Source organism: Tachypleus tridentatus, chromosome 1 (assembly GCF_004210375.1).
Source record: "Tachypleus tridentatus isolate NWPU-2018 chromosome 1, ASM421037v1, whole genome shotgun sequence".
Lineage (NCBI taxonomy): Eukaryota > Metazoa > Arthropoda > Merostomata > Xiphosura > Limulidae > Tachypleus > Tachypleus tridentatus.
Genome location: NC_134825.1, coordinates 95,908,463 through 95,922,861, shown reverse-complemented (window position 1 = coordinate 95,922,861; position 14,399 = coordinate 95,908,463). Strand labels below are relative to the sequence as shown.

Sequence of the window (14,399 nt, the reverse complement as noted above, 5' to 3'; positions counted from 1 at the left end):
ATAAAGACAATCCTCCCTACAGGATATCTTTTATCTTTAGAATGTAAGACTAAAATGTTTAAGTCTATCACCCTGGGCATCCTTTACTGCACATGACACAAGGTTTTAATGACTTACATTCAAATTGTTATTACTCTACCCTTTGTCTATTTATACCAATTAGTATAGCATAAGATCTTGGCTAATAATCCATATCTTATTAGTACGCAAGTTCTAAGTTCTTAATTTTATAATGGAATACTTAAAGGAAGTACAGGATAATTAAATCAAGGTAACTAGATGCTCCATATCCACTAAAGAAATTAGGAAAGGCTGAACCTGACATTGTAGAGAATTGAAAAGTTTCCTAGGTGAGTATGAATCATGGATAACATGGAATATTTTACCAGCAAACCCAGATGAGCTGCCTCTTAGAGGAGAAGTAACATGGTTGAGAAGGAGATGTGGAGGAACCAGTCTACCATGAAATAATGGAAAAGAAGTTCAAGACTGTAGATGTGGCATGCAAACATTACTATGACCCTACTGAATAGGTATGTAGCCAATGTGATGCTGAAAAGGAGTGTTAAAAATTGTAGACTTTATCGCAGTGAATGAAACAAATGATCTAACATGAGAACAAGACAATGGGAATATGAAGAATGGCACTTGAAATGTTAACCAGGGTTATCCATTGTCTGGTGGAAAATGACCAATGAAGAGGAAAATACTCTCTATCTTAAAATAAGGAACTACCATATAGAGATTAAGATAAAAAGGTTTATGGTGGAATGCCAAGTTCCTGTTTTTCTTGGGGACAATGGTAAAAAGACAAGAAGGAAACCCTTGGAGGGGATCAAAGAACCCTCTCATTGACTCTCATATCCGAAAGATCCCATAGTGTGGTCTCAAAGAAGGCAAAGACACTGAGAATCAGTATGAGGTGAAAAACAAGGAAACAGGACAGAGGATGAGCTAAGAAGTAAAGAGAAAGGGCAAATTCAAGAACCTGAATGTCCACTAGTCAGCCAGAACACAAATGTGCTTCTAGAGAAACAAGAAGAGGAAGTTAACAGTAAAACCTATAACAGCCAAACCAATAAGAAGAGGAATATGAGAAGAAGTAGAAGGATGAAAAATTGGAAAAGAGAAAGAAATGAAGGGTTCATTAAGTTGAGGGACATGGTGAAACTCACAAGCCTGTGAAAGATGAAAAATTTCAAATCGATAAAGTGGGGTTACATAATGAAGAAGATGAATGAGAAAATTATAAAGATGAGAAAACTGAGCAATAAACTGTGTCGCTGCAAGCAGGGGGCAAGTTCCCCAAGTAGGTAGAAGGTACTACAGGAATTAGGAATCCAAGAACAGAAAAGACGAATGGTTCTATGCCATACAAAGGAATCCTGGGGTCAAGGAGAAAGAAGCATTTAAAAGTGTAAATAAAGATCATCCAGAAACATATCGTCATGAACACGTGTGCTTGAAGAAGGAAGAAACCAAACAATCTTCAGCAACAGAGTCACGTAATAATGAATTGGAATAATAAAAAACATAGGAGAAAGGTAAGTAAGGAACAAACCGGAGTAATCAAATCTACAGAGATTTAGAGGAGGAACATGGTCCTCAACAGATAAAGAGGGAAAAATATATTCAAGAACCCATGAAATGATGGACTATGGTAGTAATGTCTACTACATTTAAAGAGCCTCCAATGGTCACACAAAAAGTAGGGGTAGCAGCAGAGTTATAACCCCAAGAGGAGGTAGTAGTCTGTCATTTGAGAATTTGTGAGTGTTGTAGCAAATCTACAGATCAATTTTTTTAGTGGAAATGTAGCTTAAAACTAAGGAGTTCCTTGAGAAATAGAAAGTTTTAACACTCCTACGAAAAGACGTTTCTAGTCCTGATTTCTCCAAGCCCGTTCCCCTGGCTGTGGTTTCGCTAGATACTAGATAGGGACAGTGGGAATCTCGTTAATCCATTCATTAATGGATTTAAATGGCAATTTCATTTAAATACAAAATTACTAGCCTAATATTAATAACCTTTCAAGTTGCTCTGGGGCCTATTAGGCCCCACTTTTCGTAGAAGTGTTAAACCTTTCATACACCTTCCATTCTGCTACAAAGTGTTCACCATTTACGTATAATTTTAACCACCTTTCTCTAGTTCATTAAGCTAATGAGACTCAACTAGTGGTTTCATTTGACTGAAGCATCATTTTTTCTGATGAAATCCACAACACCCAAATTTCATTATTTACATCTAACATGAGAATTGTAACTGAAGCCATTTTAGTGCAGTTAAAGTATGTATGTAATGATTTTACTGTTACTTTTGATGTACTAAGTTCAGAAAGTGTTGCTACATCAGAAAGATAACTAGGATACACAGCATTAACTAGACTTCTTATCCTTAACAATTTAAAAGTTTATGGTTCTTTGATCTGTAATTCTTTGTCATTGAAAACGCTTTGAATATTATGCAATGTTCCAGTTTATAATGCAGAGCTGCTGAAGAAATACTATAAGCTGTAGAATTTTGATTTCAAGGTTTATAGTAGTTTAATGTTTCTGGTGATAGTAACACATCTGCAACTCTGTGAGCTGTGAAGTGTCTGTACAATGAATGAGAAGAATGGAGAACTTTGATATTTATTTGCAGCTCCATCTTTATATAAGCTAACCACTTTTTTTCCTGTTTACTCCCCTAACTTATCAAAGATATCCTTTAAATATTTGGTAACTGTCTGTGCTTTGCTATCAACAAGCTTTACACTCCCTAGCTAAGATGTTTCAACATTGCCTTCATGCACATATTTACACAATAAAGTTCTAGGGTCCACAGCTGACCTATCATGGCACTGTTATTAGTCACATCTTTGGAGGTGTTTCACAATGTTATTATGTAAACAGTTTGATATGATCATCTACATTTTCTTTACTGTGGTCCAACTTAAATTTTTCATCAGTCTTTACACTATTCAGACTGCACAAAACCTGGACAACCTAATATTATTTTTGAATGATGTCTTCAATGACCCTTGAATTATGTACATTGGTTGTGTAGAAAAATCTACAGATAAAATATACATCATTATTAAAAACTATGCTACTCATTTTGGAGGTTCTAGAAATTATGCATATAAAATATCCTTGTCAGGAAATTCACATTTCACACAAATACTTTCCCATTTATCAAAAATAATAATAGTAATAATTAATTCTTCAATACGTGGTTGGTTTGTTGTGCAAGAAATACTGGCAATGGTGGATTTGTAAAGTGAGCTTTTAGGTTTACAGGTGAGAAAAGGCTGTAAAATCAATCTAAAGTAAAGGGAAATTACTCAGAAATGGCTCAAGTAAAACCACGTGAACAGGGAAATAACCAAGTTTGCAAACTTTCAAAACCATTGATAAATGAGGGTACTATTGGCAATAATTATTAATTCCAAAATTTACCATTGATGCATTATCATCAAGACATTCATAATCCCTGTCTGCTGTTAATGAGTGGTGGTGTGCATTCTTTTTAAGCATCTACTTGGAAAATAGCCATTTTCACAGTGTGCAACCAGTAGGCATGTCAATTAATATTGTAGCATATCCATAACTGATAGGTGTCACCAAGTAAAAAAATAACAAACATATCTCAAAAATTGAGTATTTTTACACAGATGTGCTAGCTGTTTGGAGCACTACAGAACTTACTTAACAGGATTTATCCTAATTATACCATTTATTCTGCATTTTTTTAATGAAATAAACTTTTGAAATACTAGTATAAAATCTTAAATAAAGAGTATTCAAACATATCATAGTTTGATAATGAAGTACATGACAGAGACAATTATATACCCTGCAAAGAACATAAGTGATCTCAATTAAATGTACTTCAAGATACCATTCATAAAAAATATCTCCAAGTTTTTTCCAAAATGTTTATTTAACCACTGAGTTCTTACCTCTTGTTAAACTTTAAAGAAAGTTTGTTGAAGAGCGATCTCCCACCAGGAGTGTTGTAAGAGGAATCCTGAGTCTGGACGGACACTGTTCCTGGGCCATTGTAAGCAGTGCTATACCACTTTTCTCGTGTTTGACCACTATGAAAAGTGTTACGTATAGTAGTACCTCGAGGAAATGATTTATTAGCCGCAGAGACCGGCAAAACAGCAGCTGGTTTTGCCCCTACCCCACTACAAGGGTAATTAGAATAAATAATATTAAGATTCAAAACTACTACAAAATTAAAACGTTTACCTAATGACGATACATTCAATATTAGAAGATATGTATTTGATATTTTAAATAAAATGCAATGTTGTTTACATTGAGATAAAAAAAACATCTTTTCAAATTAAATATTCAAAGAATGATATGAAGTAAAAATTAATCAAAAGAAAAATATTTTTACCAATGCATGAGAGAGTACTAAGAAAAATGTAGTGTAAGTTAATAAAAATAAAATATTTTTTCTGTGCTACTCTTACAAACTTTTAGTGAGATAATTACTACTGCTTAAACATTTACTAACCTACAAAGTTCAAATCTGCTTGAAAATAGTTTTAAAAGCCTCAGGGTGCCAGTTAAAGAAAATCTACACAAGCTATTTTATGATGGCATAACATTAAAATTCATTATGTTATATTTACAGTTAAGACTATTTCATAATATAGTCTGCTTTTTTTTTTTTAACAATAATGCTTTGAATGGGAACCCTATTTGGGTTCTGTAAAATAAAACTTAAAATATACAATGGGTTGAGTATTATACTTGTTTTATTCTTAAATTTATATACATTTATATACACTATTTATATACATGAACCAACATATGTTGGCTTGTAATTAGAATGAACTGTTTATTTAGAACCTAACATTTAGAAATTATTTTATATATTATAAACCAGTCAAAAATATTCTGTCATGATGAACTACAATTGATGACATCTTAATAATAAATTTTACTCTTTCTGCTTCTGAAACAATGAACACTTTTCAAACTCATCAATATGTGAAAACTATTGGAACTTGAAATGACAACAAAATTTGTATATAAGGTACAACAAACCAAAAAAGATGAACAAAAACTTTTTGACAGTCATTTTAACTCTTTCAGTATAGGCTTGGTCTCTGGGACTAACCCTGTAACCATTTTGCCTGTTATAATTTTCATGCTATAACTTTTAAATTAGCAAGCATATGTTCACAAAATTAAAGAAGTTATCAGTAAACATTACAAGGTTTTCATATATAAAACATCAGATTTTTTTTAAGTCTTAAGGTTTGATTAAGTAATATTTTTCTCATGTCTTTTCTTTTTCATACTGCCTATTCAACATGCAAAGTAATCTTCCTTTTAAGATTAAAAATACTTTTATGTATTGAAAAATTTTAAAATTTCCCAGGTGAAATCTTTATAACCTCCAGATAATTATCAAATGTCTTTTAAGATAAAACTTTATATATCATCTGGTATTTTCACTATAAAGAATCTCTGTACAGGTTTGGCAGATTTGACCAATCTTGTAACCACCATAAACATTAGGAAATAAATACAAGTTATGCTTTTTTTCATTCTAGAATAACTACAAATTATAACTGGAAAACACAAATGTTTAGTCTAAATACATTAAATGTTATAACATCATACATTTACATATATATCATTATATTGAACTCTCAGCTGTGCCTGACGTTATAATGACGTCATGCACATGCACTCAATTTTGTGTTACAATATCAAATAATATAAAACCAACTTTTACAAAATGACCTGTCTTGGCTGTGATCTAGTTGACTTGGATTTCAAAACATACAGTCATATTTCAATTATAATACATATAATTATATAATAATATAAATCTGAATATAATTTCAGATATATATACATATATCATTACTATTTACAAATAAGTTCTTAAATGTATTTTTTGTAAACATTGGACAGTCAATAAATTAAGTATAGTAAACAATTACCTCTTCTAGTTATGACCTTTGTACTCATTTGCTGGTTGTTGTAAGTTACTAAGCCTTATAAAATTTCACACATGGATGATATGAAAGGAAATAATTTTTTTAAGTTTTATATAAACATCTGAAATAACCATAAAAGTCATAATGTATTATATGGATACAACAGAATTCTACTTTATCAATTTTAGTAACTTAGCTGTATTTTTGTCTTATATGAAATTTCAAGCATATCAAATACTCAACTTACCACCTTAATGCCATAAAACTTGAAATGGCTGAGAAATCCACTAGGGGAATATTACGAGCTCTTTATTGGTTACTCACAAGTCATATACAGAAGTAGGAGTATATACGGAAATGTTACCAAAAAATGGAAAGGCCTGGGTGTTTTATTCTGTACACAAGCAACATCTCAGCAAACAGAAAATATAGGAGGCACTTGTTTTATTTTCTAACTTATCAATATTGATAACATGGGTTCCAAATACATAATAACTTACAGACTTTACATTTTTATACCACAAACATCTAATTTGACCCAGTTCTACATTCATCATACCACGTGAACCCAAAAATCACTGTTAGGGTGTGTGTGTTTTTTAATATTTGCTATTACATTAAGAAAGTAAATAATGCATTATAGTAAAATTTGAATTATAATCTACAATTTGATACAAAAATTATTAATATAAATTAATAAAAGTTTTAATGTGTAATATTTTTTTACACCTACCACACGTGTAATAGTAGAATAGCTAGAATATAAAATAAGAACCTCCCATCTCTTTGAATTGCTGAGATGACAATATTTAGCCAGTCTAATAGATTGGGTTCTTTCCACTATTTCATTCTTTTTAAAATCTCTTGTCTAGTCCCATCTACTTCTTTTGACTAAGTGTTTATTACCCAGAGAAAGTGCAGTTTCCTGTGTACATAAGTATCACAGCCATTCACATATAGCTTGTTTAGAAACCGAGATACATTACAGGAGTTTTGTATGCTTGAATATAGTAAGTTGATAATTATATTGGTTTCTAAAGCCTACAAAAATTAATACCACTTCAACCTCCACTTAAAACTGTAAGTACTCAAAATTTTTGTTTTTCAAACTACTTTTTATTTATTTCTCTACATTTTAATAAAAATTAACTAAAATTTAAGCATTTGTAAATAAATAGTATCTATTAGTTGAGAAATAAGTTTGGTGAAAGGGAAATATTAGTTGTATGCATGGTTATAAAATTCTATTTTTGTATGCTACTAAATTACATACATCTCAGGAGAATTATCAAAACTTAAACATTTTAGTGTTTATTGGATTGACTCTGAACCATATAATAAATGTTTTCACTGCTTTTAAGTGCAATCTTATTACTGTAGGAAAAATCTCATTGTGAGCACTGGAGGAAATAACACCCAATAAATTCTACATCATGTTCTCAAAGCTGGAAATAAGTTGGGTTATTTCTTCAAGCGTGCTTTGTTGTTCTTGAAAGTATTATATTATGCTATCATCTAAACAATCTAATGACACAGGTGGAGATTTGTTGCTTTGTTTTCAGCAGATTTCTACTTCAGTCACTGACAGTAAAATACACACAGAAAATATATGTGAAATATTTAGCAGTTCAAACTCTAAAAAAAAAAGCACTTTGAAACTTCATGATCCACAATAAGTGGCACAGCTGCTCATTTTATTTCTTATTTTACAACTTTTCATTGTACTTCGATGATCTGTCTAGAAGCTGAGGAATCAAATATATTGTTAGGGTAAAAATAACAACAGATAAAATATAAAGTTTTATATTTACTTAGGAGGTTTTGGAGATTACACAAAAGAAATTTAACATTTTTTGGAGAAAGAAAAGAATTTCTAATCTTCAATTTAAAATTCATTTTGCACTCAAACTAGTAAAAAAAGATACAAAATATTCACAGAGAAATCATCAGTAAAAATACTTCATTGAAAATTATTCTCTCTAAAAATTACATGTAATATTCTGATACAATAATACTCAATTACAGCAATGAGAAACTTGAAATCTTTTAGCAACATGATGAAATAAACCTCAGAAAAGTAAATGACAGATAATTCATGACAAACTACAAAACATATGATTTGTAAACAGTTAAGTATGTAAAAATTTGCCATAAAATATTACTTCTAAAAATAACTGAATATAACATCCTTTCTATATAATACTGAAATCTGAATTATAATCTACAATTTGATACAAAAGTTATTGACATAAATTCATAAAATAGCGATTCAATATAATTTTTAATGTAAGTCATCAAACTCAATTACAGGGTTTTTGATCCTCATGGAGTGGTTAATAGAGGATGGTAATAAAACATACCTGGTTTGAAGTGGATCTCTTAGTGATGTATCTGCAGGACAAGTATATGATACAGATGCAGATTTTATGTGACCTTTTGGCCTTGAAGTAGGTAACTCTTCACCTTTAGTAGTAGCACTGTTACAAATATCTCTTAATTAGCATTTGTTATAAAAAGTTGGCATGTACTATCCAAATCAGGTGATTAATTGCAGAATAACATATATCTGTTTAAGTTTTCATTTAAAAACATGACTTATTATGGAAGAAAATTATTAGACATCACCAATGCTAGTATATCCACAGGTAAATCTTCTTTAACTTATCATCAAATAAAATATGAAGTGGAAAAGCTTACTGAATTTTTACATGACATTTTTTGTAGCTTTCATGAAATGTCTGAGCACCTTATTAACAATCATCACTAATTTTGAAAAAAGCACTTTCAAAATATCCAAAACTTAAATATAATTTTTTTGTTAGGGTAAAGCCACATTTGGCTACCTGTTATGTATGTGGGGAATTGAACCCCACATTTTATCAGTAGAAGTCCAGAGAATGACAACTGTCCTACCAAAGGAACAAATTAACTTCAAGTTGAATTAAATATGAAAAATATTACTGGCTTAATTGACTGTTACATGTAGATTCCAATTACAATTATTTACCCATTATATGGAGAACATTTTAAACATTATGCAATAAAAATATGAAGTTTTAATACATATCCAGATTCTTATAAAACTTTATAAATGTATCCTTTTCAATTTGGTGACTCTAACAATTTGAAATAGTAATCCTTTAATATAGTCCTTTAAATACAAAACTTCCTTTACAGTGAAAATAATGATAATTCATAAAGTGGGAACACAAATTAGCGTTGACTGAAAGTTAAAGGTCGACATTACTGTTTTAATGTAAATATAGCTTGTTAGAAATTTTGGAGATAAAAGGAAACTGGAAAATACATAAAATGCCTTTTTCTGCTTTCAAGGGCTTATCTTCTGAAAGTTCATTTATTTCCAGGTAATTTTAGTATTAGTTTACATGCAAATCACTCAAAATATATAAAATATTCACCTACAACTGACTGAATGTTACGTTTTTGAGTACTTTAAGTAAAAAAAAAGCCTTTTTGATAAGGTTGCCACTATTACAAAAATTTAAACCACAGAGATATTTAAAGTATAAACATAGATCTTACTTATGGTTTGTTAACAGGAAGGCTTTAGAAAACATACTACGAATGAAACAACCTGGTATTTCAAGCCAGCATACTCAGCATAGCACTCATTTCAGTTCAAATGCTTGCAAGGTTGTATAGTTTTTAATTCAATATATTCAGCATAATGGTTGCTTATAAGTAAGCTTCATTATGGATGTTTGTACAATTACAAGATGACTTTTTAACTTATTGTACAATGTTCAGTTGGTACTCCCTCCTACATATTTGTACTATACCTATTACACTTGCGATGCTGGCCATTTTCCTCTGTATTCCTGAAATGGTATTTTTCTTTCATTGTTACAGTATGCTACCAAAACATACACAAGCCAACAGAAGATATGCAATTATTATAAATCAATTTCGGACAAACAAAACTAATGCTACCTTCTTATGTTATGTACAGACATTACAATATTGTTAAACAACTTTTTATATCAAGTAAATAAATTTTATTACCCTAAAAGAAACAACTCACAAATAAAAGATTATAAAAATATAAATAGTTTCAGCCACAGGCCTACATCAGTTTCAGTTAATTTTAAAATATTTCATTGTTGAAGAAAAAAAATTTAACAGTGTTCAACAACAAAATAATAATGATAAAATTCATTATTAGTCAGAAAGTTTGACTTCATTAATTTATGGGCCCATATGAATTTATTATTCAAGGTGAGTTTTTATTCCTGATAAAGATACTTTTATACATTTTCCTAACAGTAAAAACTTTTAACACAATCTATGTGATCAAACACATATTAGGATAAGTTCAGCGTAGTGTTAAGAAACAATTTCAAATGAAAGATTGATATTCATTTTTTTTCTTTGCATTTTGACATATTCCATAATCCTTTCTAGTACAGGTATACATTTTTCCCCAAAATAATTTTGTTTACAGAATGTAAAGGATAGTCTATTAACAATATTTTTTAAAATGCACTGACAGTCCTGATTGGAAATGCAAGCAATATAGATTTTACTCATGCAGTGAAAAGATGAAATGTAAATTTCACAAAAAGTAATCATACTATAAAACCTTATTTCTTAACAAAGCTCATATTAAAACCACAGCATTTAATGATTTTGTTAACACTTACAACTTAAAACAGCAACACATGGTAGTGATAGTGTAACTTAGATTATGGAGAAACTTTCTTTTCACTTTTGTTTTTTGCTTTGTTAACAGCACATGCTATATATTTATATTGTTGAAACTGTTGTTTACTTTTATACACATCCCCTTGTTTATTAATGTTATCAGGAGCATTATAATGAGCTTTTCATAATTTTAATTGAACAATTAGCTATCTTGTTGAAACTAGATGTGTAGAATCCTATGTGTGTAAATGTGGTATACAACTTATGTGACAGGAAAATATCATAGCTCAACACGAGTTGAATATTCAAGAATGGCAGCTGTTATGTTTCTGATGAGTTGTTCATGGTAAACTTAATATATGTGTAAAAGTCATTCAAGGAAACAAAACAATCACTGGTGTTAAAAGACTTTTAGAAACAAGCTTTGTTTCAAAAAAGAGCATGCAAGTGATGAGAAAAAAAAGCATGCAAGGTAATTGCTCATGACAACTTCTAACTGTTAAAATACAAGATATTTTTTCAAAATGGCTATAAATATTTGGAATTTTTTTGGAGACTGCACCATTCAGCACACCGAGACTGACAAAGCTTTCTTGTTAAAATGAAATAATCCTTCTGTATCTTGACTCTCAAGTTGTTTTGTAGGATTTTAATCAAGTCTGTATATGCATATGAATTACCAAGTATAGCTCTTCCTTTATTCATATATATTTCTTCACTATCCATTGCTGTAAGTCCTTTGTCTTTATCATAATTTGACACTTCTCCATGAACAGGTCAAAAATTGCATGCCATGAATTTCTCAGAGAATTTAATTAAACATTTAATTAAACTACTTTATTATCATTACATACAAATAAACTTGATATCAAAACACTGATAAGAAAAAAGGTTTTGATATTATACAAGTTTCACTTTCTTCATTTTGTAAGGAAATATTTTTTTAAATCCTAAATCTACCTGGTATGAGAATTGCTAAATTTGTTCTCTAGGTCTTTCCACTGCTCTAACTTCAACATAAATTACTCACTACAACATAAAAATTACTCAGTCAAAGCATAATTTTTATAGTCTTCAATCTTGTCTGCAGAGCCACACACTAAAAATATCAGATCCATTTCACACATTCCACCTTTCATAACAAAAAGTTAGAGATCAGCAAATGTCACAAATTTCACACCAGAAAAGACTTAATATTTTCTTCTATTATTTCCTTATAAAATTATGAGATTCAAACCTACATAACACTAACATTTTGTTTATTAGCTATGTAATGATAATAGGTTTATTCACATATACTAACTGGTTGGTTAAAGTAAAAAGTTAAAGTAAAATTATTAAAATTCATAAAAAGGAATCAAAGTAAAATAAAACAGAGTTTAATTTTTGAATTAAAAACATAAATATGGTTAAATCCAATTTTTATGTCTAGTTTACAGCAGTAAGAGAGCAACTACAGTAACACAAGTTGTAAAGGATTTTATGTAGCATAATTTTAAATATCATAACTTGCTAGGATGACTAACAGGTAAGTTCAAACATCAGCATTAAACACCTAAAGTTGGCCTTTCCAGTCCTGGTTTTGAGTTATTTGATGTTATGGCCATTACTTAATTTCATATTGAATAATTTGTACTTCAAAAAAGGAATCATATTAAAAAAATGTATAATTAACTTAAAAACTTAGATAGCATTAAAAAGGTTAATGGCCTTTAAGAAACTAAAAAAACATTTGTAATGTGGAGAGTGTCACCATCCCCAATAACACTGTCCAATGTTATGCATAGCATAGTTTGGACAACTTCCTCTTTCCGATCCTTACGAAATAAAGACGGCCAAAGTCCAGAAGATAATTTTATTTGGAAAACCTTATTTTTATGTTGCTCATTCCAAATCAATTGTCAACTGGCACGGAGTCGTGCCTTGAATACAGGACCATAGTCCATGTATAAAACAGGCACAGCAGTCACAGTGCCAGAGCAGACAGATTTAGCTGAGGTGTCAGCAAGCTCATTCCCTCAAATACCAATGTGGCCTGGCATCCAATAAAACTGGATAGAAGTATATGTTAAAGAGAAATTGGCCAGTCGGTTTTGAACATTGGTGAGAACAGGGTGAGAATAAACATGAAGAGATTTCAGGGTCAGTATAAATTTGAATACAGCTTAGTTTCTATGTGATCCAGGGCAAGAGAAATGGCATACAGTTCAGTAATGAACACAAAAACTGTAGAGGGGATTCTGTGCATAACCACTGAACCACAACAAACCATGGCACAGCCCAAAGGGTCACCTGATTTCAAACCATCCATATAAATGGGAATGGAAGGATGGTTCGAAAGATGGTACTTCCAATTGGGAGTATCTGCTTTTCCCAGATGACTTAAAGAAAGGTCACACTTGGGGATTGTAATAAGCCATGGTGGGATGGGATGGCCAATTGATACAGCAGTGTTATCCAAGGACAGACCTAATTCATCCAACTGCACCTGAATACAATGGCCAAAAGGAACAATGGCAGAATGCCTGTTCTGCCCACAAAAAAAACAACATAACTTCAGGTGGGATGTTGTGGTAAGCTTTGAAACTTTAAAGCATACAGTAAACTGTCTTAGTTGCAAATGGCAGAGGTGTAGTGGAGGTTCATAAGACTCTGTGTACAAGCTCTGGACTGGGGAAGTGCATAAAGCCTTGGTGCAGAGCAGAAGTCCCTGATGATGAATAGGGTCCAGTTTCTTTAAGGCCTATATCCTGGCAGAGCCATAGACCAGTGATCCATAGTCTAGTTCTGATCGAATAAGAGCACAGTATATCTTTAGCACAGAACATCGAGCTGTTCCCCAAGTGCTGGAACAGAGGACATAGAGGATGTTCAGTGCTTTTGTACATTTGATTCATAGCTACTTGATGTGTGGTATAAAGGTCAGCTTATGGTAAAAAATAAATGCCAAGAACTTTGCCTCAGGGATCACAGGTGGCACAACTTCACAACTTAGGGTGAATATCCCGTTGGCAGCAAAAGTGCATGCAAATGGTTTTAGAGAGAGAGAGAAGTTAAAGCAGTTTGCTGTGGTCCACTTCAGTAAACGATTAGCGTCAGTCCGTAGCTGCCGCTCAGTATAACTAATATTCGACGACTGACATGAGATGTAAAAGTTATTGACGTATAGCCCATTTGTAACTGTAAGAGGGAGTTGTTCAGTGGAGGTATTAATCTTTATACTGAAAAGTGACACTCAAAACACAGACCTGAGGGACTCCAATTTCCTGCAGAAAAGAATGGGAAAGTGTCGAGCCCACATTAACTTATAATCGCCTGTCCATTAAAAATTTTTTAATAAAAATGGGCAAATGCCCATGTTATCCATATAAGTGGAGGTCTCACACAATACCATACCTCCACGTCGTATTATGAACCTTCTCAAGGTCAAAGAATATTGATACAATATGTTGTCATTCAAGAAAGGCTTCTCTGATTGATGTTTCAAGTCGATTCAGGTGGTCCATGGTGGAGCACTGTCATCAGAACCCACACTGGGTGAGTGATAGGAGGTTGTTTGATTCCAGAAACCAAAGATGAGCATTAACCATCCTCTCTAAGGTCTAACAGAAACAGCTTGTCAAAGCAACTGAATGGTTTAAAGGAATCTTAGAATCCTTTCCAGGCTTAGAGAAGGGTAGGACAATAGCCTGGCACCAGACATGAGGAAAACACCCTCCTGCCAGATATGGTTAAAAACAATCAGAAAAATAACAAGAGAAGCAGTAGATAGATAGTGCAG

General features: G+C 31.6%; 1 protein-coding gene across 11 annotated transcripts in view; it reads right to left on the bottom strand.

Moving 5' to 3' along the window:
* The window catches only part of LOC143256160 (MAP/microtubule affinity-regulating kinase 3-like), a 121,387-nt gene that overhangs the window by 18,909 nt on the left and 88,079 nt on the right, over positions 1-14,399 (bottom strand). For all 11 annotated transcript variants that reach the window (XM_076513056.1, XM_076512975.1, XM_076513050.1 and 8 more), the window contains 2 exons: positions 8,317-8,433; positions 3,947-4,177 (listed from right to left, as the gene is read on the bottom strand). In XM_076513056.1, the coding sequence (XP_076369171.1) occupies positions 3,947-4,177; positions 8,317-8,433 (348 nt within the window). The remainder of the gene's footprint in view (positions 1-3,946; positions 4,178-8,316; positions 8,434-14,399) is intronic.